At 39.4% G+C, this 13,543-nt stretch overlaps 1 protein-coding gene across 1 annotated transcript in view; it reads right to left on the bottom strand.

Annotated features, from left to right (window-relative positions):
• Window positions 1-12,768, bottom strand: part of ANKEF1 (ankyrin repeat and EF-hand domain containing 1) — a 30,453-nt gene extending 17,685 nt beyond the window's left edge. The window contains exons 1-4 of the mRNA XM_006150916.1: window positions 12,497-12,768; window positions 10,953-11,087; window positions 7,092-7,099; window positions 6,592-6,989 (exon numbers count right to left, since the gene is read on the bottom strand). Coding sequence (XP_006150978.1) covers window positions 6,592-6,937 — 346 coding nt within the window. The 5' untranslated portion in view covers window positions 6,938-6,989; window positions 7,092-7,099; window positions 10,953-11,087; window positions 12,497-12,768. The remainder of the gene's footprint in view (window positions 1-6,591; window positions 6,990-7,091; window positions 7,100-10,952; window positions 11,088-12,496) is intronic.
• Window positions 12,769-13,543: the final 775 nt, after the last annotated feature.

Genomic DNA, 13,543 nt, shown 5'->3' on the forward strand with positions numbered 1-13,543 from the left:
TAGGGAAGGACTTGAGTGTTGACATGTGAGCCCTTGTGGACCCTGGGTAGTTGGAATCTTGCAGTCCCTACCCCAACTGTTCTTTTTTGGAATGTTCAGGGCCGTGTGTGTGCTAACAGGCTGCTGGTGAACCCTTGAGTCCCTTATGAAACTACAGAATGGCAAAAAAGATGGTTCTGCATCATGTTTGTAAAAAGCATATTTCCAGTATAGAAGCAGTGAAATGAAAAACTGCATGGCACGTGGCCCTGCCATTTTTGACAAATCATTTTGTTCAATTGAAGAGAGGAAAATACTAAATTTCCACACCCAGGGCCTATGATGTACAGCCCCTCAGCATTATCCATGTCAGAAATATTCTGCAGGGCCAGCAGGTGGCATGGCAGTTGAGGCACTTGATTCCCACATGGCTGACAATGATTTGGTCCCAGACCTAGGGGCCTGAAAATCATGTTGGGCATATGTGCATAAGTACCTAAAATCCTGAGAGGAGAATGGAGGAGAAGGGACTGTAGAGTGACCAGCCACCCTGGGGGTGATTTCTCACTTTCCCTTTCTTTGTCTCTCTGTCTCCCTCTGGCAAGATCATGCACCCTAAGGCAAAAATCTTTTTTTTTTTTGAGAGAGAGATTTTCACTGTAGGGCGCGTGCGCTCGCCAGACAGAGAGAGACATAGAGACAGAAAGCGAGAAATCACCCCCCAGGGGGGATGGTCACGCCGCAATCCCTTCTCCTCCATTCTCCTCTCGGGATCTTGGGCACACACACACATGCGCCCGGCGTGAGTTTTCAGCCACCGGGTCCAGGACACGAACCGCGGTCGACTACGTGGGAGTCCAGCGACATAGCCATTACGCTAACTGCTGGCTCCCAAAATCTTTTTTTTTTTTCAAAAAAGGAACTTCAGACAGGATATTGTTATAATTCAATAATTCAAGGGCAGAGGGATAGTAAGAAAATCCAGGGAAAACAGCAGTCAAACTCCAAATTGGGTTTGTAATAAGATTGATCCAAAAGCAGGTGCATTTTGAAGAGGGAAAAGAACCAAATAGAAATCAGCATATGACCTCTGAAAACAGTATTGCAAGAAAGGTCAGAAAACTGATAATAAAAGCCATGTGAAGAGCAAATATTAGAAAACCGGTAGCAATAAATATTGACTGATGATAGCAGAGAAATGAAATATAATGTACCTAAATATAACTTACTTACAATAGACGTGCAAAGATTGACAATATCTGAAAGACTGATAGGACAATAGAAGATACATGTATATACATACATATATATACATACATATTTATATGACAAATTAAATTACTATTCAATAATAAAAGACCAAACAACAGAAAAAATGTAGAGATACAATTGAAGAAAACTTTCTTGAAGTGAAAACCTGAATCTGAAGATCAATAGTGACACTGAGTCTAGGAAAAGTTGGTTAATAACAATTAACCAGATGTGCCTAAGTAAAGACAGGTAGAAAAAGTGTCCTGTGAATATCTAGGCAAACATCCAACTCATCTTCAGAGAGGAAATGTCAGACCGTCTTCTAAAATTTGTCACAACAATGTTCAACACTAGAAGATAATTAAAAGTTCTCTACAGTATCACTTGAAGGAGAAAAATAGATGTTTATATCTAATTAAATTGTTCATACATAAAAGCAAAAGATATATAGAAATTTAACAATGCAAGAAATTGGGACTATAAGCTAAAAAAGTGAAAAATCGGCTTGCTGGCAAAGTGAGTCTAACAAGAGATCAATAGAAAACAGTGACTAAAAGAAAAGTGACAGATGCTGAATCTCTTTAACCATACAACCAAAGCTAAATCATCTTAGGAATTTTAGGTACAGAAAAGAATATTGTAACTTATAATAATGTAGAAATTTGGTGGTTAAGGCACGGGACTCTTAAATGGTTGCACTTCAAGTCCCAGGCCCAGTGGCTTAAAAATCATACCAGTTGTGTGTGCTTTCATACCAAAAATCCTGAGAAGAGAATGGATAAGGGACTGTGGCTTTCCTAACCCCTTAGGGGGTGATTTCTCACTTTCCCTTTTCTGTCTTTCTCCATTGAGTGCACACGCCCTATTGGAAAAACCTAAACACACACACACACACACACACACACACACACACACACGATGTAGAAATAGTTATGTACTCTATCAAAAATTTGGAGGTAAGAGAAGGAAAGAGAAATAGTATTTGAGTTTCTCATCTTCTACTGCTGAAGATTGAGATATTTAAAGCAGATAAGGAAATAAAGTCACAGGTATTTATAATTTAAAATTATAAAGATAATCATTGAATGAAATAAGTGATTATAATTGATTACAGGATTGGGTGGTGGAGTAATTAGTCTTAAAATTGAGTGGTGTAAGGGAGGTAGAAGAAATAAAAGAGGATTACTGTACTAATCTCATATTTCATAGTATGAACTCAGTAAATAATGTTCAAGGTGCTCTTTTTTTTGTTCCTTTTATTTGTGTGTGTGTGTGTGAGAGAGAGAGAGAGAGAGAGAAAGAGGTAGAGAGAGATTTTTGCTATAGGATGCATGCACTCACCAGAGAGAGAGAGAGAGAAAGAGACAGAAAGACAGAAAGCAAGAAATCACCCTCTCAGGGGAATGGCCAACCCACAATTCCTTTTTCCTCCATTCTCCTCTCAAGATCTTGGGCATGCACGCTCACACACTCGATGTGAGTTTCAAGCCTCCAGGTCTGGAACTTGAACAGTGGTCGACTATGTGGGAGTCCAGTGATGTAACCATTTCACCATCCACTTGTCCCTCAAGGTGCTATCTCAATAAATAGAGCTTTAAGGATAAATAGAGTTATCAACTTAAGTGTTAAAAGAACTATTGGGTTGTCAGAAAAGTCATGAAGCATTTTTGCATAGAAACAATATGTCATGACTTTTCCGAAAACCCAATATAAACAGACCATCAATTTTAGAAAATACAATGAGAAGGAAAACACATACAGCAAAATAAAGAATATATAAATCATAATTTTTTTTTAAATTGCATATGTTTTTGTCAGAAAGACAGAAAAACAAAAAGAGAGAGAGGTAAAGAGAAAGCATTCCCCAAAGGGGCATGGTCACTTCATAATCCCTTTTCCTCCATTTGTCTATCTTAGGATTTTGGACAGGCACATATATGTGCCCAGGGTATTTTTCAAGCCATCTAGGCCAGGATTCAAACCAAGATTGGCTATGTAGGATCTATCTGGCTTCTTTAACCACTGGGGCATGGGCCATACCAATAATATTTTTTAATACTGAGTCATTGGGAAAGTCATGACACATTTTTGCATAGAAAAATAAGTCATAACTTTCTCAGCGACTTAATATATTTATAAACAATAGATATATTGTACCTTCCTAATGTAAAATAATAGTTCTGAAGCCAATTCTATGGGGGTATCTAGACAAATATGAATTGTATCTAGACAAATATGAGTATGAATTAAAATAAAAAATACAATTTATGTTCAAATCAAATCTAAATGGATTTTATATATACAGATCCATCTAATATATGGTTACACAGAACAGTTATAAAAATAAAGATTTTTCAAGGACATAATTGAAAATGGAAAATAAAAGAGTAAGACACAGAAGACAAAAACGGACGAATATAACAACAATGGCAACAAAACAATCTAATCATAATGCAGGCAAGGTTGAATTCACTACAAAAGGCCTTAAAACACTTAGAAATGACTATTTGATAGTGGTGCTGTGTATAACTCACAGTTAAAGTCTGTTTGGGGTGACTCTTTAAGTCTCAGAGAAAATAAATTAACATTCCAAAACTGAAGGTAAAACAGAAGAAAAATTGTATTCTACAATAGAAGTGGCATACTGCATTTAGGACTTAAATAGACATCTCTATAAAGAAGTGCTATAAGGAACTATTCTAGCATAACTCTTTTACTAATTTTTTTAAGTTTATTTTTTCCTTATGAGATGGAGACAGACAGAAAGATACCCCCAACAAGTTCTTCATACTATGAGCCTACCCCCATCTTCAGTCAGCCAGGGCCAAGAGTGTGCACACATGTTCCCTACATATACAGAAAGACCTCAGGACAGGAACTGGCACATTTCCACATAGTCTCAGCATCATGAAGAATTGCATTACAGTTGAGCCACCATGGAGGGCCTCTATCTCAACTGTTAAAGAGGATATTCCAGACACTGTAATTAAATTCCTAGGTCAACATACAGCAAATAATTTATTCACTTAGAGCTTTGCCTTCCTGGTATTCTTTAAAATTGTTCAAAAAGAAAGTACAACCTAGACTATGTCTTACATCCTTCTATAGGTCCATTTAATCATTACATACTTGCTCATTCTTTCAAAACAATGTGCAGCAGGTCAAATGTTAGTCACCAGAGACCAGGATGTTAATGGCAGAGAGACTATCATGGAATAAACAAAGCAGCTTAACAAGTGGCCCAAACTGAGGGATGTGCAAGATGAGCTGGGCTCATTGATGTGGGGGAAAGACAGGGCTTCCTGTGCCTTGGGCAGAGCGTGGACTAAGCAGAATCACAGTGTAGACAGTAACAGTAACAAAACTATATGGGAAAATTTTACAATTTCAAATTTTTAATTCTAGCCACGTCATTTGTATGATTGTTTGTTTATCTTACATACAAATTCTAGGACTTCGATAGCTATAATATTAATTTGAGCACAGATATTAGCTATATGACTATTGCATTTGCTATAGATATGAGGAGTCTTCAAAAGGTTTGTGAAAAATGCATATTATAAAAAATTATGCAGAGATTTCAAACTTTTTTGCATTAAAATAGCCTTGTGCTCTAATTCCATATTTCTATGAATTTTTCAAATCCCCTTGTACAATATTTACTTGACTTTATTTCCAATTTAACTTGATTTTTGACATTTTAGTATTTTAGATTTTTATGTTATAAAATTTCTCACTGTGATTTATATCTCTGCTTCAAATGCAAGAAAGTAAACTTTTCTCCATTTACAGTGTTTCCCAAAATTTGTTCCATGAAACTCCAAGTACATAAGATAACATAAGCAAAAATTATTTCATGATCAAATACCTATGGAAAATGTCACCATCTTTGGTCTGACAGTGTGAAAGAACTCAGTCTAAATTTGTTTCATCTGATGGTTCTCTAGTAAATTTAGCAATGGAAACAATTTTGCATATAGCACTTACCACCCCAGTAATTCAGTGGTTTATGGCTCGCACTTCAGGAAACAGTATTCTAGAGTGCTTTGAGGAGTTTATATTTTCTCAGGATTTAACCTTTTAGAGGACATTTGATACCCCAATGCACCTGAAGTTTATGCCATTGTGGTACTATTTAGTAAAGAGTTCTTCTTTGCTGTCGCCCTCTCCTCTTGTTTTAAGCAAGTCATCTATCAACCTACCAACTAGAGAGAGTTACAAAAGTAGACTTATGCTCCTGTCAGAAAACATTAACATTATAAAATAGGATTCATTTCCCTGGGGTTGGGCTGACATTAATAGTTTTGTACTTTTAGTGTCTCTTTGAGACAACTGATTGAATCTACCAATTTATATCAAACCTGCTGGTAATTATCTTAGTGCTTTTCATGAAGCTGTGTAAACTCTTGCCTGAATCTCAATGTTTGGTCAAGACCAGACTACAGTCTTGAGATGGAATTAGTGAGGAGCAAAGGGTGTGGAAGTATGACTATTTCACCAGAATAATCCCTGAAATGTTATATCTAAACTTTCGGGGTATAATTCCAATACATTTTAAACTGACCCTGAAATGTTGGAGCAGATGCAGAATTCACTTTAGTTCTCTCAAGTCCCCAGTGCCACTCCTGTCTAGATCAGACTGCTATGGAAAGGGGACAAAATCCTTTCATACTCTTAAGTTTACTACCACTCAAGGTTTTAAAACGTAAATAAGAACAAGAAGTACTCTTCTTGATCTTTTGCTCCATATAATATTTTATATTACATACTGGGTGGTTACAAGTACAGTAATATCAGTGTATATAATGTTGAAAATTCTCCACATTTAAAAGAAAGCTCTAGGGTCCAGCCACAGTGGTACACAGGTAACTCCACCACTGAGGAGGCTGGGAGCTAGGTGGGAGACCCAGGTTCAGTTACTGGGCTAACCTGTAAAAACTGGGCATGGTTGTATGCAACTGTAATCCTGTGTATGTGGAAAGCAGAGGAAGGAGGATACAAACAATGGCAAAACCCCGCAAAAAATACCTGTCTGTCTGTCTCTCTCTCTTTCCTTCTATTTCTTTCTCTCTCTCACTCTCATCCAAAGAAGATGAAAAGAAATAAATCACCAAACACAGATTAATCCAGTTCTAATTTTCTTTTCAAAGGAGTGAGCTCTTAGAATTGGTTTCACAAAGATATATGTTTTTCAAATTATGTAGAGACAATAATATCCTTATATACATGAACAAGAATCAAACTTTTCATTTAAAACCATGAGTAATTCACTTCCAAATTTGGAAAACAAAAGTTCTGCTTTATTGGTTTCGGGCTATAAAGTGAATTATATGCTGCTGAATAGGATGCTGAGAATTTTACCTTTTCCTTCATTATCGATTATAGTCATGTCAGCCTTTGCCTTGGCTAATATTTCCATTGACAGTTCATGACCCAGTTCTGCAGCCCTCATGGTTGGGGTGCAGCCCATCCGGTCTTGCACATCAGGATGAGCACCAAGGTCAAGGAGAAAGCTGACCATGTCAACATCATTGGAAACCGAGGCTAAGTGCAGAGCACTATGCCCATTGATGGGCTCTGTGAAGTTGATCAGTTCAGGGTATCCAAGTCTGGTCAGCTTTTCGATCTGCTTCTTGTCTTTGTTTCGAACACACTGAAGAACTTTGTAGATCTGCAAGTTCTCAAGTCTCTTATCTGTTAATGCCATGCTTGACTAGCTCCTTGAAAAACTGCTTTCTGGACCTAAACAAAAACTACAGCACAAGAAAAAAAAAAAAAAAAAAAAAAAAGAAAAAGAACACACACACACACACACACAAAAACAAAAATCCAAAGTTAGCGTTATCATCTTCATTTTGATTCAATAACAATATTTTCCAAGTTCCCTAGGAAGAGAGGCTATTTCTTATGAAACATTATCATGGTTTACTACAGTTGATTTTAAGATTAGGAATTATATATAAATACCAAAAAAATAAGCTGGCATAAAGTTATAATATGTCAGAACAAACCTTTCATCATAATTTGTAGTAGTGTTCTAGGCATTTTTCTTGTTATCTCATTTCACTTTCCTTCCTCACCACAGCTTTTTTAGTTTACCCATGAAGAGAGTGAGGCTAACTAGCTGTCAAGGAAGGATTTGCACTTCCATCTCTATGGCTACATTCCAGCATGTCCCTGATAATGTAAAACCTATACAGATTTGAGTAATTAAAAATATGGATTATTATAAATTGTGAAGTGCTTATTTTAAAAAGAAATCTACTGAACTCTTTGGGATACCCAAGATGTGATGAGTGATTTCTGTGCCATTTTAAGGGAAATAAGTTAGGTAAGTGACTGAGAGACAACACTAAGTTTTTACATAAACAATTCCCAAACTGTTAAATAGTGATGAGTTGGTACATGTGCATATGTGCCCAAAATCCTGAGAGGAGAGTGGAGAAGAAATTGCAGCATGGCCATCCCCCTGGAAGTGGAGGTGTTTTCTCTTTCTTTCTCTCTCCAGTGAATGTACATACCCTATAGCAAATTAAAAAAGAAATAGTGATGGACATTTTGATAAAATTTTATCTCCATTTATTATTTATGGGAAAAAATCTTTTGAATCAAGTAAGTAGGCCATGCTAAGTATGCCAAATTTGCTTTGCCTTTTTTTTTTCTTCTTTTTTTATTTTTCTTGGGGAAAGAAAACATGTTATCATATAGGAAATTCATTCCAGTTAGTTTGGAGGGTAGTTAGTCCATTCTGTATTCTGTCACAGGAATGAGTCTGTAACCAAGCCTTGACCCATTTAAGTGATCCATCCCTCCCCAGGTACAATGAATTCCTTAAGCATATGCTCATAGCCAGTGTCCTGTAGGACCCTTTTGCCAGAACTATGTGAAAGGTGATTTCTGCTAAAGTTGCTAAGCGGTAGGGTGTGGAGCTGGGCCTACTGGCTGCTTATCTTGTCCATTGCAAAGAAAGAACATGGTTAAAGATGGAGAGAAACTGAGATTACTTAAGTTGACTGTAGACTCCATTGTTCCGGAACTTACCTACCACTTTATGTTCCAGGTTGCAGTAGTATATATGTCCTACTCCCCACCTTATTTTGTTATAAGCTATTGGATTGCTGGAAAAGTCATGCTGCATTTTTTCCATAGACAAACATAGAAGAAATGTGTCATGACTTTTCCAATAATCCAAAAGTTAGCTAGATTTCCATCATCTGCAATAAAATGATTCCATCTTGCCATGGAATCTAAAATTATGCACCTCTTTCCCCATCACAAACTTATTCTCTCACATCATTCCCTGTGGCAGTGAGTTATACTGTTGACTATGTGCTCCTTTATCTTTTTCTAGGCAGCCACAACATCTCCATCCTACATTACTGCTCACTTTTCCACCTTCTTGCTGGATCCTCTTCTTCTGCCAGAAGCCCAATAATTGGAGTGCCAAGGACGAGGTCATCAGGACACCTCTATCCTTAAGCACTTCCCTGGTGCCTCATCCCATCCCGTGACCTTCAGCCCAATTTTCAGCTTCTAATTCTTCACCCTGAAATTTATATAGCTATTTTTCTGCACTGAAAAGTTATTTATCTACCTCCCAACTATTCATTCTCATCCAGACATCTAACAGGCACCTAAAATGTAACATGTCCAGATCAGAAACGTGATAACACCCTATTTCTCCCCATTTTTGAAAATGACATCACTATCCATCCACCTACTCAGATTTAAACACTAGGAATTACTATACTCTTCATTCTTTCTTTCCCTCATAGATTACCCTCAATTATTTTGTTTTGTTTTGTTTTGTTTTTGAGATATTTTTGCTATAAGGCACTACCAAAGAGACAGAGAGAAAGTGAGAAATCACCTCCCAGGGGGACTGGCCAAGTTACAATGTCTTCTCCATTCTTCTCTCAGGATTTTGGGCACACATGCACATGTTCCTGGTGTGAGTTTAAACCACTGAGTCCAGAACTCAAATCATGGTGAGAGTCCACCATGTGCTATCTGCTGGTACCATCCTTCAATCTTTAAATTCATCAGCAAAGTCTATCAACGATACCTCCAGCATTTACCCTATATCCTGACATCAATAGGTCAACTCTTGCCACCACCTTCTAGTTTCTCTCTCCATTTCCACAGAGCCCTCTCCAATCCATTCTCTAGACAATCACTAGAAAAATATTTTAAAAATGTAGATCAGACAATCTCCCACGTCCTGACACTTGGGTATAGATTCTTAGAAATAGGAGGTGTATGTTGAGCACCCATATACCCCCTACTGAAATTCTTCCATCAATACTTTACTTGTTTTATCAAATATCTGTTCATTCCTCTATCCATCAATTTATCTTACTTTTTGATTTCAATGTAAACTGCAGACATATTTCATCATACATATTTTTAAACTGGAGTTTAATATTTGTTTATAGTGCTTTTTAGTTTTTGGCCTTTCGACTGTATAGTGAAATGTACCATTCTGTGAATTCTGGCAAATGTGTACACCTATGTAATCCAAACCCCTGTCAAGATACAGAACACTTTTTTCATACCAGAAAGCGCTCTCCAGGTTATCTTTTAAAAGCACTTCAATAGGTTTCCATTGTAATCAGAATAAATCCAAACTCCTAGGATCTCTCAAGGATCCTTTATCTACTCCTCTGACCTCACTTCGCACCGACCTCCCTTGACTTGGTCACGTCTGGCCACATTAGATTTTTTGTTTATGAACAAACGTTCATGCCTCTGAAAGTTTGCGCTTGTTGTTCCTTCTACCTGGAGTGCTCTTTGCTCAGAATATCCGTTGGTTGGTGCTTCTAACCACTCAAATGCAACCACCATGGTATTTCTTCCCCTTGTTTTATTTTCTCTATTATATTTATTGTCTGAAAATGTTTTATGCAGATAGATGGATAGGCAGAGAGAGATCTATTTTATTTGTGCATTGTGTCTCCCTCCCTTAGAATATAGCTTTTATGGAACAGAAGCTTATATTATAATTATCTTTATTTCCCTATCACCTAGACCCTGACTCATGTGAGGCAGTCAATAAATGCTCAAGAAATAATAACTTGGGAACCAGCAGTTAGCGTAATGGCTATGTCGCTGGACTCCCATGTAGTCGACCACGGTTCGCATCCCAGACCCAGTGGCTTAAAACTCACACCGGGCGCGTGTGCATGTGTGCCCAAGATCCCGAGAGGAGAATGGAGGAGAAGGGATTGCGGCATGACCATCCCCCCTGGAGGGTGATTTCTCGCTTTCTGTCTCTATGTCTCTCTCTGTCTGTCTGGTGAGCACACGTGCCCTATAGCAAAAGTCTCTCCAAAAAAAAAAAAAAAAGAAATAATAACTAAAAGCTAAAGGAATTGAGTGGAAATAATAACAATAATAAAACTCTCGGGTTTTCTGGCTTAAGTAACTGGATCCTTGCAGCTGTGATATGAGGCTCATGGTGGGGTCCATACTGGTCAGGTAGTGTAGACAGTTACTCTTAGAGTATGCAGAGTTGGAATCCACCAGGCAGAATAGAGCACATAATTTAGGAGATCAGGAGAGAGCAGAGCCTGGTCTATAGGGAGTTAAAAGGTTTCAGGAACTGCAAGACAGGCTGAGAGTAGGAGAGGACAGAAGTATGATGTCCACCTTTGCCAAATTTATACCGTTGTCTTGTTCTTTTTTTTCCCCCCTCCCTGCTCTTTGCCTGTGTTTTGTGTTACCTCTTTGCTGCTCAAACATCAGCCATCACATAGCTTGTGACATCCACAGCCTCTTTACTGTAGCCTCTCTCTTCTCTTCTAATCTTTTTATGCTGGGTGGTAGACTAGGAGACCAGATAATGCAGCTCTTTAGCACTGTGTGAATAAATAGGCTTCATATAAGGCTTGAGACTGCCTCAGAGTCATCCGCTTGGTCTTTGTCACATACCTAGGTGACATTTATTTTAGCTGCTGTCTACAGCTTATTTTGTTATTGTCAGCCATATTCAGGTTAGGTGCAGTGTTGTCACAGTACATCTATATGTACATCATGTATAGTATAGGATAAGATGCTTCTAAGTAGCTTATTGATTGAACTGAATCAATGCCAACTTATTTGTGTGGGCAGAGACTTTCTAATCAGAAACTTGAGTGTTGTCTCTAAGAGCATCCATCCCTAACAAAGAACTAGCAGCATGGGGCACTGTCCCTCCAAGCTACAGTGGTGAACTTGGCAGTCTGTGCATAATTTTACTATGGATTGTATTCTCACATTAAAGCCCCTCAATGCAGGACAAAGTGGCCTGCCATGCTGGTCTGGACGATCCAGTGTTGACTGGTCATGAGCTCACTCCACTGGAAGAAATAATAGAAGTCCTGCCCTCTGATCTTGAGTGCCTCATATATTGATAGCATATATGATCCTCAAGAGGTCACCCTATAAACACACATGTGTACCTTCTCTAAGCCTTGGCATACTCTGTCTAAATTGACAATCTCGAAAAATAATAGGGAAAAAAACTCGACAGATTATCTTGAAATCCGTGTTTGGGGTTCTAATACTTGGAATTGTATGGCAATCTGTGGATATGCATGCATGCATGCTCAGGCGCCCTTTTCCTATACGGGGAGAGACTCAGAAACTCATCAGATTCTAGGGACCAGCAGTTAGTATAATGGCTATGTTGCTGGACTCCCATGTAGTCGACTGCGGTTCACGTCCCGGACCCGGTGGCTTAAAACTCAAGCCGGGAGCGTGTGTGTACGTGCCTGAGATCCTGAGAGGAGAATGGAGGAGAAAGGATTGCGGCATGGCCATTACCCCCGGGAGGGGATTTCTCGCTTTCTGTCTCTCTGTCTGTCTGGTGAGCACACGCACCCTATAGCAAAAACCTCTTAAAAAAAAAAGGAACTCATCAAATTCTCAAAGAAACCTGTGGAAAAATGGGAGTTCACTAAGGAGTAATGGAGAAAGGCAAGCATTGGAACAGTGAGAGAATGCAGGATTGGAAATGGGGAAATCTCTGTGAAATGAGGATAACAATAGTACCCATTTCATGGACTGTGACAAGAAGATAGTAATGAAATCTCTCGGCACAAGATCACTATAAGTAACTCAAAGTTCTGTGCATTTCTGCTCACCAATAAGTGATGGTTTATACTGTGCATTTCCTCCACTGCACCTTTCAGTTTGAAGTCTAAGAAATATCTGGAGGGGAGCGGAATGGGGGGAGATGTAATTTCAAGTGAAAGGTCAGTGGCACCGGCCAGGGTACTAAGCTCACCTAGTCGTCCGGTAGATCAGGAGTTGCGGGTCCCTGCGCACCGCGGCACCTGGGCCTGCGGGGATGCGGAGGGCTGCACAGTTCTCCTAGACCGCCACCTGGCGCTGGTCCCAGCCGGGACCTTGGGCTCCTGAAGCCCAGCTTGGGCGCCCAGGCGTACGTAAATAGTGTCTCTTCCAGCAGAGCAGGCGAGGCAGCATGCAGAGGAGCAGGGAATGGTGTGTGTGTCCATGGGCCCTGGGTCCACGGGCCCTGAGTCCACGCAGGGCGAGCGTGCGGTCAGGTGAGAGCAGAGGGCGGGGTGTGAGCACCTGAAACCGGCCTATTGTGAGCTTGGCCCGGCTGCCAGGACAACCGCCCAGGTGCACGGCGGGGCGGGGCCCCCGTTGCGGCGTGGGGGGCCCGGCGTGCCCCCCCCCGCCTCTTGTCTGGCCAGATGGCTGGGCCCCGACTAGAGACTGGAGGTGGGCTCTGCGCTCTCAGCACCAGTGCGAGAAAAGCCCAGCAGGGCATGCAGAGGTCTCCAGGAGTCTATCATTGTTTTGATCCTCTTCTTCCACCTGTCCTCAGTCAAAACATAATTTAATTAGGAAAGTAAAGTTGCGAATGGTAAATAATAATAGATAAAATGTCCAATGCAATGGTTTACAAAGTAAAATTAAATGGGAAATATAATAAGTTATACAATAAAATGGGAAATGATTTTACTTGGCAGAGACAATTGCTATATATGCTTGTAAATCTTTCCAGCAATATTTTTTTTGCATACTCTGGGATGCATGTGCTTTAAAATGTTTATACACGCATGGCAGCAATTAAGTCATGGAGGTAATTTTCTTTCAGAACATCCAAATGCTCCAATAACATTTCTCCCTCTAAACACACTCCTTTGGAGGCAAATTCCAGAAGTGTTTGTTTATGGACATATAAAATGTGTACTTTTAAAAATAGTACGTAGTGGCTTCTAACTAGATTGTTCCTCACACTATCTCTGTTTAAAAATATCAATAAAGCCAAACCTCAGTGCCATAGTCCGCACATACTGGC

Source organism: Tupaia chinensis, unplaced genomic scaffold (genome assembly GCF_000334495.1).
Source record: "Tupaia chinensis unplaced genomic scaffold, TupChi_1.0 Scaffold000305_1, whole genome shotgun sequence".
NCBI lineage: Eukaryota > Metazoa > Chordata > Mammalia > Scandentia > Tupaiidae > Tupaia > Tupaia belangeri.